The 15,469-nt window shown below is 39.5% G+C and overlaps 1 protein-coding gene across 1 annotated transcript; it reads right to left on the bottom strand.

Annotated features, from left to right (window-relative positions):
* Positions 1–783: 783 nt before the first annotated feature.
* On the bottom strand, positions 784–7,662 carry ube2d4 (ubiquitin-conjugating enzyme E2D 4 (putative)). The gene is made up of 7 exons (XM_049578984.1): positions 7,369–7,662; positions 5,934–5,997; positions 5,731–5,762; positions 5,556–5,633; positions 5,319–5,424; positions 3,689–3,782; positions 784–3,564 (listed from the first exon to the last, which is right to left on the bottom strand). Exons 1-7 carry the CDS (start codon positions 7,390–7,392, stop codon positions 3,519–3,521), a joined length of 444 nt encoding a protein of 147 aa, XP_049434941.1. The 5' UTR covers positions 7,393–7,662; the 3' UTR covers positions 784–3,518.
* Between the last annotated feature and the right edge of the window lie 7,807 nt (positions 7,663–15,469).

Raw genomic sequence — 15,469 nt, 5'->3', positions numbered from 1 at the left:
GAATGATGGCGCTGCACAAAGATTGTATTGTCTGCACCGCAAACCTCGCATGACAGGTTTTTGAATCAAACGCACCCTAGAGAGCAGCGTTCACAGGTATACAGTTGCTTTACCTGCAAAGAGCAACTTTTGCATTACTTATTGACCAAACTTTGAAAACAAAATTATCTACAGCACATTTACACTATTTCCACAACTTGCTCTGCTTATTTAAAACAATATTTCTAGTTATTAAGTTGCACTTCTTCCTCCGTTAAAGAAAAAACTATGCCCATTTTCAAAACTGATGTTATTCCTATGGCCAGAAATAGTCCAAAATATTATTAAATGTGTACAAGTTTCTCCCAAAACTAAAAACTAGAGTGCTAAAAATCAAATTTGTGATATCATAGGGTATAAAGTCTGGAGCTGCTCCAAAGACAATGAATTAGGAAAGATGTTCAGGGTAATGTTCTGAGTATATGGGTACATTTTCTGTCTCAGAACTGACACCACAATAAAATCAATTTTATTTGGGTATTAATTATTAAAATTAGTCTCCCATTCACTACAAAGCAGCTCTATACTTTTTACCCCATGATACCATCAAGTTTAAGACTTACTTCTCTAGTTCCTGACTTTCAGAGTAGCTCCGAGGTCATGGAAATAACATATTGCAATTCTTAATTTAGGTGGTGTTCCCCCTTAATGCCGTAAGTGCACAGCAGGTTCTGGCTCACTCTACTGCTAGTTATTACTGCATTATAAAGATACACACAAACACAAAAATGACAGCAGACAATAGTAAACCAAGATGAGCTTTATTCATATGTTATGACAAGGTCAATAGTTATCTTGTGTAGGCTATGTGAGGACAAGTGGACGTTCGTGGTGGCATTTCAAGCACACATATTCCAAATTTTTAAGATGCATGAAGGCTGGTCCTGCATTCAGAGAAAGCCAGGCTGAAAATGTCCAACAAAAATATTGGTACTGTTAAAGCAGGTTTCCTTATCTAGTGATGAAATGAATCACCCATTTGGGGGATACAGCCCTGATAGCAAATTTACAGTTTATGACAAATTAATGTTCTCTCTATATATTTACACAATGAGGGTTAAGGCTAAAATTTTAGTCGGAGGTGTTAGGCGGATGAATTGTAACGAAATCCCTGATATCTGGCAAATGGCTGTGAGAAGGTTCTCCAGAGTGCAAAGCATGCCAAGCTGCCTATATAAACTCTATTGAGCACACTGGACAAAGGAAGTCAATGTCGCACCACTCACATGATGAATTGAGGCTGCATTCAATCGTACAGTTGGAAGATACTCTGCTTTCAAATAAATAAATAGCCAGATGAACAAACAACAATGCACACAAAGTTTGAACTAGTACTATTAACACACAAGTCATTTTCAATTTTGGTCTGGCAGCAAAGACTTTCACTGCTTTTAGAAGATATATTTTTTAAACCTTTTAGTGTATACTGTGTTTCAAGATGACTTGTTTAGATTTTTTAATTTTCTCTACAGCAGCTAAGAATAATGAAAGTCTATATTTGATGCCTAAACCATGGTGTTTATTCTACAATCAAAGCCTCTAAAATGTTCATGCTTTAGTATGTTTAGACCTGTCTGAATGAATCCACCCAATAATGCCTCAAGAGCTACATTTCTTCCCCTTTATAATATCAAATAATTCCCTTTATATTGGCAGCATCAGCACATTATGAGCCATGTCTAGAAAGAAAAAAAAAATCATTGCATTTCCTAACTATTTTATCCAACAGTCACAATGGATTATATTAAAACCAATATTACATTATGACACATCACAATCTTGTTCAATTCTGGTGACATGAATGAAAAAGTTGCCTATCACTAAAGCTTTCAAAGATACAATACAAAAGGTCACAAACGCATCACCGAGACAAACTGCTTTACTGTCAGTGTGGATTAATAATTCCATAACAAACCAAACCTTTGCAGACTCAAATATTAACATAAATAAATGCTGACATACTCCACATCACTTTATATTTAAAGCAGATGACAAAACGTCATGGCAACTGTATTTATTCACCTCAAATAACAAGATGCACATAAATTGAAATTAATGGATTCTGAGAAATGTCAAGTCTGTTAAATTCCCATTTTGAGTATAAGTGACACCAGCTGTAACCAAAGGCCATTTTGTTTTAGAGAAACAGTAGCATGTACATGTTAAACAGCGTCATTTAAAAGCTGTTCACATCCAAGTGTTGTTCAAAAATAAATGGAGATGGTGATGAAAACAACCCGAGAGGGCTAATGAAAAAAACCTTCTCTTTGACAAAATGACAGTACTTCTGCAACAGCATATTTTTGTGCAACACAGACCGTAAGAGCCTATATGCATAAAGAACTTCAGGAGTGCCGCTCAGTCTTTGATCATTTAACCTCTTCATGAAGCACGAGCGTTTTCATTTATAGGAACCAGTGAACTAAGATCAGTACATTTTTTGAGGCCTGATGATATGGGACCTGGTTATTTTTCTCACCATGTGTCACTGCAGGTAAAAGGCTGATGATTTGGTTAGATACCTGAGTAACTGTACTGAGGAGGTGGCACACAGCTCAGCTATATGCCATATATAAGAGTAGCCATGATCACAGCTACACAACAAGTATTCAGTCAAACAACAGTAGTATTTTGTGCACTATGGACACCAGCCAAGGGTGGTTACTTATACAATGACAGCATGTGTGAGAAAAATGGAAGTTGACATTTGCCCTATACAGCCCCACAACAGTGAAACAAGGGCCAGCTATCTCTTAACAGCAGCTTTCCAGTGTCCTTAAAACCACCTAATACTGTTACAATTTCAAAATGCAGTGGGTGATAAGAGACCAATCCTTCTTTGCATCTTTCACATTGTTTCGGGGTAGAGACAGTATGTGCCAACAGATCAGCTGCTGGTAATGGCACCGCACCATTTTGTGTTGAACAGGGAACATTCTGCCTCAATTGCACGTATACCGAAAATAATAACACAGAAAGGCCACTAAATACATGGAAATACAGTAATAACAAGACATCCAGTGGGACACAGACAGTACCTCTGAAATGAAGGGAGAGCCGACCTCCTAAATAAATCAAACATTTTGCTTCTGAGTAGCACAACGATATGAGTCATTGATGGTGAAAATGATGCGTATGAATAGTAACAATGATAGTGATAATCACGATAGCAGGAGTAACAGTTTAAAGTCTGAGTGTGGCGGTATGGACTGTGAAGAGTTTCCGGTATTCCATATGGGAGTGCTTTAAGGAGCCCATCAGGTCCTGCTCAGCAGATCCATACAAGTCATGAAGGACAGCACATGGTAGCAGCTCAGCACATGGAAAGCCAGGTGGCACTGTACCTCATTGTATCGCTTCCTGCTCCAAAAGATGGGCTGTTGCCTAGTTTTTTTTCCCCTCTGTTGCTCATTTGCCTCAAGTTACAAATCAAACGTGTTTCTTTTGTTCTCATTTGTATTTTGATCTCCCTGGCATTTTCACATTGCATACTTCTGAGTCCATTCTCTTGCTGATTTGTTGTATCTGTAAAACAGAGTTCAGAAAAGGTTTCAGGTGACCTCGAATAACTGTATCCCCAAAACTGACAAGTAAATGTGACAAGGAGAAAAGCTGAGAGATGTAAATCTCATTTATGTGTTACACTCACTTTTCCCTGTCAGCCTTGTACGTATGGGCAATCTCTGGTACCAGTGGGTCATCCGGGTTTGGATCACAAAGAAGAGAGCAGATAGACAATAATACTGTGGAAGAACGAATGGGAGAGTAATTAGATTACATTAAGAGAAGAACAATGTGACAATGAGAGGAGATTTACCAGCTATGGCCTTGACAGACCTGCTCCTAACACCAGCACAGCTAGATGTAATTTTGACATCTTCAGATAATCGTCACAGTAGGGCCAAGTGATACTGATAAACAGAATATTAATATATACGTGACTAAATACCTTAAAATATAACTGATCATGTATTTGTGTCAAGCGACAACCTCCGGGGTTGAAAAAATGGAGCCAGTGCACAAGTGCCAGAAACTGCAGTTCCTTGAATGACCACTTGAGGCTGGCTACAAGAGCAAGTCAATCCCCATAGACCCCCATGTTAAAATGCCAAACTTTACAGCAGAAGCAAATGTTTCCAGCCTGATAGAAAAACAGTTTTGGTCTCTTGGCCATCTGTTGACATGCCTACAACGTTGGTTAGGTTACTGCAACCATGGCGTAACCCCAGATTCACAGAGTATAGACGTAACCACAGCTGCCACTATTTAAATGTTTTTACAGTTTATGAAAGTGAAGTGTAGTTTTGGTCGCCAAGAAATGTCTTGTTTGTTGTTTATAAGAGGGTCTAAAAGACCCTCTAAGGAGTCAGATGTTCATTTTTTTCTGTAAGTAGATTTTGTATCAATGGTTTTAAGCCTGTTTTTCACTAGTGAACATTAGAATTAACAGTATCACAGTTAAACATACATGCACCTTACTAACAAAACAAGCAGGAGCCTCAGGGTTAGCTTCACCCTCTAACATAAATATGGTCACTTATGGCTCCACAAAGTAAGTAAATAAATAAGTAAAATAAAAATGACCACAGCCCACATGCCAAACTTGAGGCTTCAAGATGAGAGTCCACAAACCAACTGTTGACATCATAGTGGTGACATCCATTATTTTTCTGTCTTGAGTATATAATTGTAATGCACACATATTTACAGGCACTGATCCATTAAGTCAGTTTTTTGTATCCTATTAAAACAATATTAAATTGAACAGTACTTCATAACTTCATTTGATACAGGAGTCCATTTGCTCTGACACGACCCATTTTTTTTTACATTTGAACATAACACTTGATGACATGGACCTGATTTGACATTTCACATTCAGTCTCAACATGTGACTTGAGATTGGAGTCTCATGGTTGCAGGGTCACAAAGGCCTGGAAAAAAGCTGAATTGAGGGAACGTATCAGCATCATTCTTTTGACAATACCAACCTGCTATGTTTGCTATGAACAGGAAGAGCAGAGATCTGAATCAAAAATTATCTGTACAATGTACTTTACAGTCCGGTCTCTGGATGTTGCAATGTAGCAACAAAGTACATTTTCTGACACATACATGTACAACATTTCAGCTCTGGCAAAGTACACATAACACCACCTACAGGCATACAAGAGCCCTGAACTTCAGATTGTAGGACTTAGTATACTGAGTCAACATTAGCCATTGTTTTAATAAATGAAATGTCAACACACTAGTATGAATTTTGTATTTTCACTTACCTTTTGATACTGTAAGTGCAGGTGACCATTGTGATCTCAGTATATCCAAACAAATACTTCCATTGCTGTTGATATTAGGGTGGTATATTTTTGTTGTGAATGCAACCTGTGAATAAACGGGAAAAGAACGTTGTAATTTTCCACTGAAGCCAATAACCTTTACCGCAGTAAAAAATATTAATGACGAGTTGAAACATGTGCCTCATTATGTGACGCCCCAGATAAACCCTCACTCACTTTTGGTGGTTTGAAGGGGTAATCTGTCGGGAAGTGAATGGTGAGGAAAAACACTCCACTCTGATATGGGCTGTCACTCTATTGAAATAAAAATAGAAACAAGATAAGTTGGTGGGCAGCAATTTCATTGTTTTTGTATCATATTTCACTTAGGTTGAGATACAGTTTCACTTACCGGTCCCATTATTGTTGCCTGCCAATGAAACACTGGGAAGAAAAGATTTATAAAAGATTAATAATGCCTATACCTATAGATGCAAACTCCGGATGCGCAATGACATACTCTATTGATGTAATCTTAAAAGCCAATTTATATACAGCAGTAATGTATTATTGCTTTCAGGCATACACTGATGCAGCAGTTTTCTAACTACTTACAGTCATCTCCAACTGGTCCAGCAGAGCACTGAGCTGGTGGGTCCCTCTGCAGGTCTGACAGCTCCTAAAGGCAAGACAATTGCATAATGAAACAGCCTTGAATTTACTGTCAGCTGTAGTTTTGTAACACCTGTGCTATTTTCAGGAAAACCACATACATTTTAAGTGGGGTTAGCAAACAGAGTGGTTGTTTTAAGTTAATTTATTGTGTATATGTGAGTACACAAGAAAACATAATGATGCTGGAGCCTAATTAGGGCAATACGCTACATGCCAAAATGCTGAATCATGGATTAATTATGTTTACTTTGAAATTATTTCCATTTATCCTTGGAGAATGGGAAGTTAACCAGCATCTTTGAAACTTCACTGGGGCTTAATCCATATAATGTCTGGCTTTATGGGCTAACTTAACGTTTTTTGGGTTCAACCCCAAATTTGAGCCAGACTGTAATTAGAGTCTTTTCAGTGGAAGCCATGTTTGCTGTGCAGACATGCACCAGGGCTGCTGACATGTACATAGGAGTTTTAGGACAGATGACTTCATCAATATTTTAGGCATCAGTTCACTTTCAGACCATAGATGTTGACTACAAAGGTTATAAAACTAGTACAAATTTACATACTAGTAACTAGTATGTAAAATTTCATTTACTGTATCAACAATGAATGTAGACACCTGGACCAAACGCCATTTACTCGTGAAGCGACAATAAGCACAGACAGCAAAACAACAGATGGTTAAATAGAAATTAAGCCTGTTATTTAACATCTCTTGAAAGGAAGCCTATCTATTCTGTTATATAAATACACACCGTGGCCTGCTCCAGTGCCCCATTTGCCATTCCATATATGGCAACACTGACACTAGGGTTCAATTTTGGCAACAAGCAAGCAGCTGTCATTCACCGGCTAAACACATCACCCGCCATACTCTTAATGACGAGCCACAAGAATAAAGACAACTGTCAAGCTAAGAATTTAAAAGCAAATCCTGTAACGTTTCACGTCAATCAATCAAACCAAAGACCAAAGCATCTAGTAACGTTAGCTTACTGCTAACCTGGCGCTGCAATGCGAAATGACTTGATTGGCTTGTTGTTGCTAGCAACCTTTACATTAGGTAAGGTGCTACGTGTCAGAATGAAAAAATAAACACAGACAAAATGTAGCTGTCGAAATAATGGCGCCGTTAGAGTTGTTATCGACTGCTAACGATAACGTAACGGCAACGTTACTGTAGCAATGCACCAACAGGGCCGTTAGCTCGTCTTTGTCTGTGAATTACTTTAAAAGCAGCACAAAAACAAGCAAGCAATGCTTCGTGACTAATAAATAAAATAATATAAACTGATATGATGTTCACAGAGGGTCCCACGGTGAGATAATTATCAACAAGAAGGTATGGTTAGCATGGAAAAAAATATACACTCACCTTCTGAATTCTTTTCAACGCCATTGCATCAATGGCTATGCTATGTAGCCTGTCAGCTAACAGTTAGCACTTCACACATAAAATTTGGCTTCTGTGGCCGCGTACTTCCAAATCTCACTTCACGTATAATCAGGAAATCCCGTCTACATACAGCAGGTTTGGGGCTTATGGTTTGTAAATCAACCTATGCTACAAAGTGTGTATTAAATCTCGATCTGTCTGTCGCTTGCAGTTGCTACAGAACAACCGAGATATTTTGCTGTCTCCCCTCTCATCCCGTACTCCTCTTGCTGCCTAGCAAACAGTTTGGGAAGTATCGCGAGATTTCCTTGTCCTTTTTTTTTTTTAACAAAACGTGAATTGACAATTACAATTTTTTATTTTTTTGCCTTTACAATAATCCACTTCACAGAATCAAAATAATATCACTTTTAATTATAATGAAAGATAATTAAAATTATTATTTTCCAAAACAACTGTATGGGGCCCACCGACTTGTTCATAGAAATTAAATTTTAATCTAATAATTAGGCTAAATTAAGTCACTAATGCGACGAACCAAAACTCCATATCAGTGCTTCTCAGACATTGGCCAATTCCTCCTTATATTTTGGCAAGGGCTACTAATTTTGTTACTTCTAGAAATATATATAAACCTCTCAACGTATCAGTGTATCTCGGTATATCAAATCATCATCATTATTATCAGTGCATTCATTCTTATCATCATGTACACCTCACAGCTACTAGAGATAGGAATGCAATGTTGAAACAACAAAGTAATCCATGGCTTTGAGCCCAGGTGTCCACAAGATGTCACTATTTGAAAAGAGCAAAAACACACACAGGAGAGACATGACCACAGTGGACTGTGTACAGCTTTGATCGGAAAACGTTTTTGCAAGATCTTCAGTGTCATTTATCACATTACATTTTGCAGGCTCAGAATGAATTAATTACTTTTACATTTTGAAATTAATTTGCTGAAGCGAAACAGTAAATGACAATGGAGCAGCAAAGTACAATGAAGCCCAACACGTGTATTATTTACGCGTACATAAGAATAAAGAAAAAGACTATAGAATTGTTCATTCAATACCCAATCATTGTAAAGGCATATTCATCTGAGTCAGCTGCATGCTCCGGTTTCTGCACAGCCTTGTCTCGAAAAGCCTCATGAGCTTCCCTTTATATGTCTTAAACAAGAGTGAAAAAAGAGCTCTCATTATTTTAGTGCGTATGTATGAATGGGTCGCAGTGTTCATTCTTCTTAAATGGCTGATTCAGTGTCAGGTTGAGGATCCTATCGTCAATGTGACACTGAGAGGGACCATTTTCCTTTGGAAAGCTGAAGATTCCTTCAGATAATATCTTATTGTTTGCTCATCTCTGTGCTCTCAATGACCTGCCTGTCCTCAGGGCCTGCCTGTAATCAGATTCAGCCAGCAGCAGAGGTAGCAGTTTGGGTCTTGTGCAGCAGGGGCCTTGTGTTCTGAGTTTGTCTACTTGGAGAGGCCATTTATCAGCATGAGGTTTTCAGACACGGTCAAGCCCACACTTTGTTGGCTTGAAGCCTCAGTTCACAAAGCCTCCCACAGTCACCCTACTGTAGCTTCCTCCGAAATCTCAAATCGCATTGGTTTGCTTGCTACTGTGTGCTTTAAACCTACAGGGTTTGTAGTGGACAGATATCAGTCGTGAGCCCTTCAGTTACAGGGTGATGCTACCTTGTAAACGTTCAAAGCAATAAGCAAGAAATGCTGTGGCTTTCATAAGGCAACATATCACTGACCTGTATGGGGAATTTCCCACCTATAAGCAGAAGTTGAGTTTTTAGTTACAGGACTGGTGCCCCAAGTTCCAAATTGATGTATGAGCCAAGGTGTGAGTGTGTCAGGACTGGGATGATATGGGTGGAGGTAGCAGCTTAGTTGACCCATCTCATGAGGAATATAGCCTATAGTGCTGTTATTTGAAACCACAGACTCAACAGACTCGAGTGATCTGTCTTTTTGGTCACATGAATCATCATCACCAGAAGTTCCATTGTATAACAGAAAGCTTTCCACTTATTGTGGCAATTATCCTAAAGCTGCGTCTGAGCTTAAGTATATTCCTCTCGATGGCACTTTTCCCATGGTTGCCATGACAAAGCGCATATGCTTGTTGTCATTTTCGAAATTAACTTAAATGGATCTTGCTAATGTCTAAATTATCCAATAAAAGCACAACCAATTAATGTTGAGCACAAGCTAGGCTCTCAGTCCCCAGAGGTGTTCTACCTTCGGTCAGTGTATTAGCTTTCTGAGGGCTCTCTCATGGAACAAAGATCCATTGTTCCCACATACTAAGAGATATTTGTTCACTCCTTGTATCAATGGTCTTGATTTGATTATACACTCAGGCAATATGTGCAAGCAGTGCTCATGTTTGCAGTGAAGTCAGCACTCTGCACAATCAAATAATTCTTGAGCTAAGCAACTGGAAAAAAGGGTCATTATGTATGGAGCAATCAGTGTTTCATGGCTCATTTCCTTAGCTGTGATTTGATTTTGCTTGTCAGTGTTAAGGTGGCCTTTGACCCAGAAAGTCTCTGAATTATTCCTCAAATCTTCCTTTTGCTTATGTGGGTATCAGTACTGGTGGGTTTTTCAACTCAGATCAATAACTAAAAGTCAATTCTAAGAGCTTTCTCCAGCTTTACCCGGAGTTCTTCTTGTGTTTCCGATGTTAAAGCAAGCTGGTACATGACTGTGTGTTCCTTTTTTTTAATTTATTTTTTGGCTTACAAAGTTTGAATGATGCAATCATATAAACATTTATAGCTTCAAGGATGTGCTTATTAAATGGCATTATATGCTCTAACTGTGGCTGTAGACTTCTCTGCAGGTTTTATAGGTCTAATTGCATAGCTGGTTACGGGATGTCTCATTTACAAGCAGGGGTCCCAGCTCAAAAATAATAACTTCATTTTAGTGTTTTCAGAGACCAAACCTGTTAAAAGTGACAGGCTGAGTAATGACTTATTTGCCGAATAACAGTTTTTGGACTCCTTTTCAACATACAAAAAGTAATTGTGAAGAATGGACCCTTTCAAAGCATCTTATGTTATGGAGTTTAAACTGTAGCAATGCATCTAAAGTCTACCGTTTATTACATGCATGGAACAAATGGGAAATTAAATAGAGATATAGGAAAAGAAAAAGTGAATTCAATGTGGGAAATTCAGTGGCTGAATGCAGTGAAGTTAAAAAAAAAGCATCACAAACTGGAAAATCAGGTAAAACCAGCTCTCCAAACTGCAAGTTCTTGTCCAAACATGCTTTATGCGCCACATTTGGATTAAACTAGTATCACTAAAACACTGTTATTACAACAGCAATTATGAATTATGGATTCATCCCCACTAAAGTGATTTATGTGGGGGTTTTTTATTTTTCTCTGATTATCAGATTTTAATGTCTCTCCAGAGATGGCAGAAATAATGAGATCAGATCCAGTCCTCTGCTTCTATCACCTCTGATCCACCCTTATCAGATGTGCATCATGTGGCACACAGACACAAACCACACATATAGTCATAAAGAACCAGTAATCCTTTGGGGTTAAGCACTTAAAGAGCAATCCCCAGAGCCCTCTGTGTCTCTGTGTTGCTCCACAGCTCTGGCATGTTGATTGACAGCTCTGGAAACTGTTTTACTGTGCTGCTCTTGCAATGAGTGGTCTCCAGAGTCTAGGTAATAACTAGTCTGGAGTGTTGACTAATACGTTTAGCGGTGACTCTCCGTAATCAAATATGTTCCAGCTGTTTGAGTTCTGATGACAAATTCAGGTTTTCCCAGTTTGCTGAGCTTCCTTGAGAGACAAAGAAGGGATTTCCTCTGAAACAGACAGGCAGTGGCAGCACCAACAAATGGCCTGGTAGTGTTATCAAATAGAAAGTCTGACTAAATATAAACTTATCATCTGCAGCCTGCGCCAGTGCAGAAAAGAAGGAGAGAGCAACAGTTGAAACAATGTCCTGGGACAAAGAGAGTAGATTCATATTAAAAGCATAATAAAAGAAGTAAGATATCCTCTCAGTCACAGCATATGGTAATGTTTTGTGACCTCGGTCAAAGGGAAATATCTTTGTTATCCTTGTACTTTTGTTACAGCCAAGCACACACACACACACACACACACACGCAGCCTCTCTTCAGGAGATTTGAATAAAACTGTTGCTACATGATTCAGAGATATGAAAGCAGCCACCTGTCATTGGACAGGATTTTACTGTGCAGAGGTGTGTGGAGAGTGTCTGTGATTGTGTGAATGTAAGTGACTGAGACATGGGGGGCTGTCCATCCTGCTGCACAATAAACAGTTTGTTTCCCAGGAGCACCCCTCATGTTCCTGTTGTTGGCTCCATCGCCGCTCACTGGGAAACGTCCTGGCCTCTATTGTCCGAGAGGTCGGGGGGTCACAGGATGCTCCTAAAGGCCTAAAAGGGGAGGTAAGAGGTTTGATAGTGGGGCATGATAAAGAGCTACCCCCCCCCCCACACACACACACACACACACGCACCCCTTAAAAAACAAAACATTAAAATTGCTTCTTTTTTCTCTCTCTTGTCACAGCGTCTTTCTTCCGCAACCCCAGTCATTATCAAGAGTCTCAGGAAATGAAATCAGGACAATGCTCCGACTGACTATTTCATATTGAACATCCTGACTGCCCTTAGTACCTTCTTTTTTTTGTGCATGTGTAGAGCTCTGTTCCTTGCGTGCGTTCTTTGCATATCTTTATTGCTGAACTTAGTCCACAAGCTTTCCCATACAAAAATGGGAAATTCGATCTAGGCAGCTAACAGAGGGTAAGGCATATCATTAAAGGAAAAAAAACAGCCAAGAAAGGAGTGGTTGTATTGTACCACTTTTACCACACAAATGTTATACTTAAACCACAGACAGAGCTTAAACACTGGCTGAGACTATGGAGTAGATACATGTCTTTGATTGCAGTGACCTTTTAAACACAATAGCACATAAACAGCCACATAAATGCTGTTTTTAAATACGTCGCCTCATAACAGCAGCCGTTTATGATGGCTAACAGAGACGCTATGCTGCCATTATGGAAACTTATTGTGCATGTCATGACTACGTACAAACTGACAGCACACTCTGAGGTGTGTATCAGTTTGAGTTCTTGTGTCTTTGTGAAACAGCATCCAAATGATATTTTCCTGTGAAGTTAATTTTTTAAGGCTTTTGAGCAGTAGTAGACTCAGGCTGTCTGAGTGGCAGCGGTGAAAAAAACAAAAAGGGATCCAGTGGCATGCAGTGGGGCACTAGCACACGGAAAGTTTTCTGGCACGTAGCGGTTATATAGCACTGCACTGTTTTCTCAATTTTAGGGCCATTCTGGAGGGGACTTTATCATGTTTTCTCCACTGGAAAGGCACCCAAGAGGTCATTTGATCACTATTTCTCTTCTGGATGGGTATCCTAAAGGGACCCTATCACATTATTATCACTTATTATCATTATCACATTTTCTCCACTGGAAGGGCACCCTAGTGGGCATTTTATCATGATTCTCCATTTAATGGCACACTAGAGGGCATGTCATCGTGTTTTCTCCACTGGACGGGCACCCTAGATGGCACTTTATCACGTTTTCTCCACTGGAAGGGCACCCAAGAGGTCATGTGATTGCAATTTCTTTTCTGGATGGGCATCCTAAAGGGACCCTTTATTACATTTTCTCGCTGGAAGGGTACCCTAGAGGACATTTTATCATGATTCTCCATTTAATGGTACACTAAAGGCCATGTCATCACGTTTTCTCCACTGGAAGGGCACCCTAGATGGCACTTTATCACGATTTCTCCACTGGAAGGGCACTCTAGAGGGAACTTTATCATGATTTATCTACCATAGGAGAATCCAAGTGGGCACTTTTGCTGCATTTCTTGTTTTTCTTTATGGGGACCACAAGGGGGGGGGGGGGGGGGGGGGGTGACCCCGCCCCTTTTACTGCGCCCGGCAGTGCTTTTGAGCAATAGTCTCATTTTTTTTATTGCACTTGAATGAAAGAGCTTTAGGGCCTGCAGCCTGTCCTGTGCCTCGGTGTACTGGAGGAATGGGATGAGTAGACATGTTATTCTCTGGGCATTCACAGGGACACATTTGTCTTTTTTATGGTGCTGAGTTAACTGGAGCTTTGAACAATATTCCAGATGCTTGTTGAATCACATTTTATCAGCTTATTACACACGGATTGCTGTCCACAGCACCTCGACAGCGACAAAAAGGATGTGATCCTTAATGCTTGTATCTGTCCCCAAACTTTCTTTTCATCTGTTACACCACATTTATATGGTGCAAATGAATGACAGACAACCTGACACATCCACTGTTTCTCACATTCATAGGTAAAATGACACATTATTTCCAGAAATCATTATTGCATTATTGCAATTACAATGTGGATGGAGAAAGAAGTTTTCAAATATGTAACTGTAGTAAAAGTAGTGACCACTGTAAAAATAAATAAATAAATAAATACTGCATTATAAGTATTTTCCTGTATTCAAAATCTTATCTTTATTATTCAGTCCAATTTATATATAAAAAACATTTAAAAGCAACAGTCGACCAAAGTGCTGTGCAATCAAAAATAACAAAAACCATGAAACAGCACAATAAAAAACAACAATCTATCAAATGACCACGCAAAAATGTGACAATGTGAGAAGTGATTAATGCAGTTCCCCTCGGCTTTACAGAGCGAGTGAGTTTCAGCTCATTGTTCAGCTGCCTGACAGGCAACTTTGGTATTTTGGTTCACTATCACAACTCTCATAGCGTCATTTTTGGCCACAGCAGGCTACTGTTTTCAGTGAAAAGACCGGTAGCAAGTAGCTGGTGACCATAATGGAGCATCTCAAAGAACCAGATATTTCCATCTTGAGGCGGTAGATGCCAAAAACATACTTTGGGTAGTTTAATCTGTAACATATCTGACAAAATGCTTTGTATGTGAGATGTTAATCAGCAAAGTGACATGTCACTACAAGTATCCAATATTGTAATGGAGTAAAAAGTACAATATTTACCTTTCAAGGTTGTAGAGTAAAAGTATAAAATATAAAAGTAAAAAGTACCTGGAGTTGTACTCAAGCACAGTACTTGAGTAAATGTATCCACTCCTGCGTAATTGTGGCTTTTCATTGTTCTTAGCCTTGTTATTGTATGTATGAAGACTTGTAGTGTCTGATGTAAGATGAGAAGTTAATAAAGGTAACGTGAGAGACAAAAGGTGCAGCACTTGGCCATCGTCATTTTTCAACCACAGGCAATTACAAATATAATGCTTGTAGCTTGAGTTACATGTTATGAATCTTCCTCTAGGCGTGACCCTCACCTCGTCTTGCCCTGTCATATCAGGTTAGGAGTTATACTGGAGCAGGGACGTGACAGCTGGAAATGGTTTGAGGCTCTCCGGATAGTTTGTTTTCAGACCGCGCTGCAGGGAATGGATGAGAGACACGTGTAGGCTAGCCTTTAGCTGCAGTGCCTCATGGAGATTAAACTGTTACTGTGAATGATATCACTGTAAAAATCTGCACTGCAGCATATTTAGTCTGCTCTTAGTGTTGCCTGGGAGTATGACTGTCTGATCTGAGCTGTCCAGGTATCCCAGTAATGTGTCACTATCTGACTTAATTAGACTCCTCTGTGCTATGAGCACTTTGACCTATTGGGGATTCATTTCCTGGCCTGTTGTGTTTCGAAGTCTGCAACTGGGGTTCTGGCATAATTTGCGTTCTCACTTCCCCAGTCCTTCTCAGATGGTGGGGTGCTTTTCCTTTCTTTATGACCAAATAAATCTGACTGGTGCCAAAGGAAAAAAAATGGGATTAAAATTCCCCCTTTCGCTGTCTTGAGGAGCCCAGCTGCACTGCACTGTTTGTTTTCCACAGCGCAGTGCAGCTGCAGAGCCGAGCATTATAGAGAGGTGGGCCAAAGCAAAACAGAAATGACTTATTTTTGTTGGCACGTACCGTCCCATTCACTGAGTGATAATTGTATTGTGGAGTTAGAAAGCAAGAACA

This window comes from Epinephelus fuscoguttatus, linkage group LG6 (genome assembly GCF_011397635.1).
Source record: "Epinephelus fuscoguttatus linkage group LG6, E.fuscoguttatus.final_Chr_v1".
NCBI classification, from domain to species: Eukaryota; Metazoa; Chordata; class Actinopteri; order Perciformes; family Serranidae; genus Epinephelus; species Epinephelus fuscoguttatus.
The sequence above is the reverse complement of the archived record's forward strand: the minus strand, read 5'-3'. Positions and strand labels throughout refer to the sequence as shown.

What these genes read in the sequence shown, in the direction of transcription:
- ube2d4 (XM_049578984.1), bottom strand. Translation starts at nt 7,392, where the DNA reads ATGGCGTTGAAAAGAATTCAGAAG. An exon ending in CGTTGAAAAGAATTCAGAAG is followed by an intron (nt 5,998 to 7,368) that starts GTGAGTGTATAT and finishes TCTTGCCTTTAG; the next exon opens with GAGCTGTCAGACCTGCAGAG. An exon ending in ACCCCTTCAAACCACCAAAA is followed by an intron (nt 5,425 to 5,555) that starts GTGAGTGAGGGT and finishes GTTTATTCACAG; the next exon opens with GTTGCATTCACAACAAAAAT.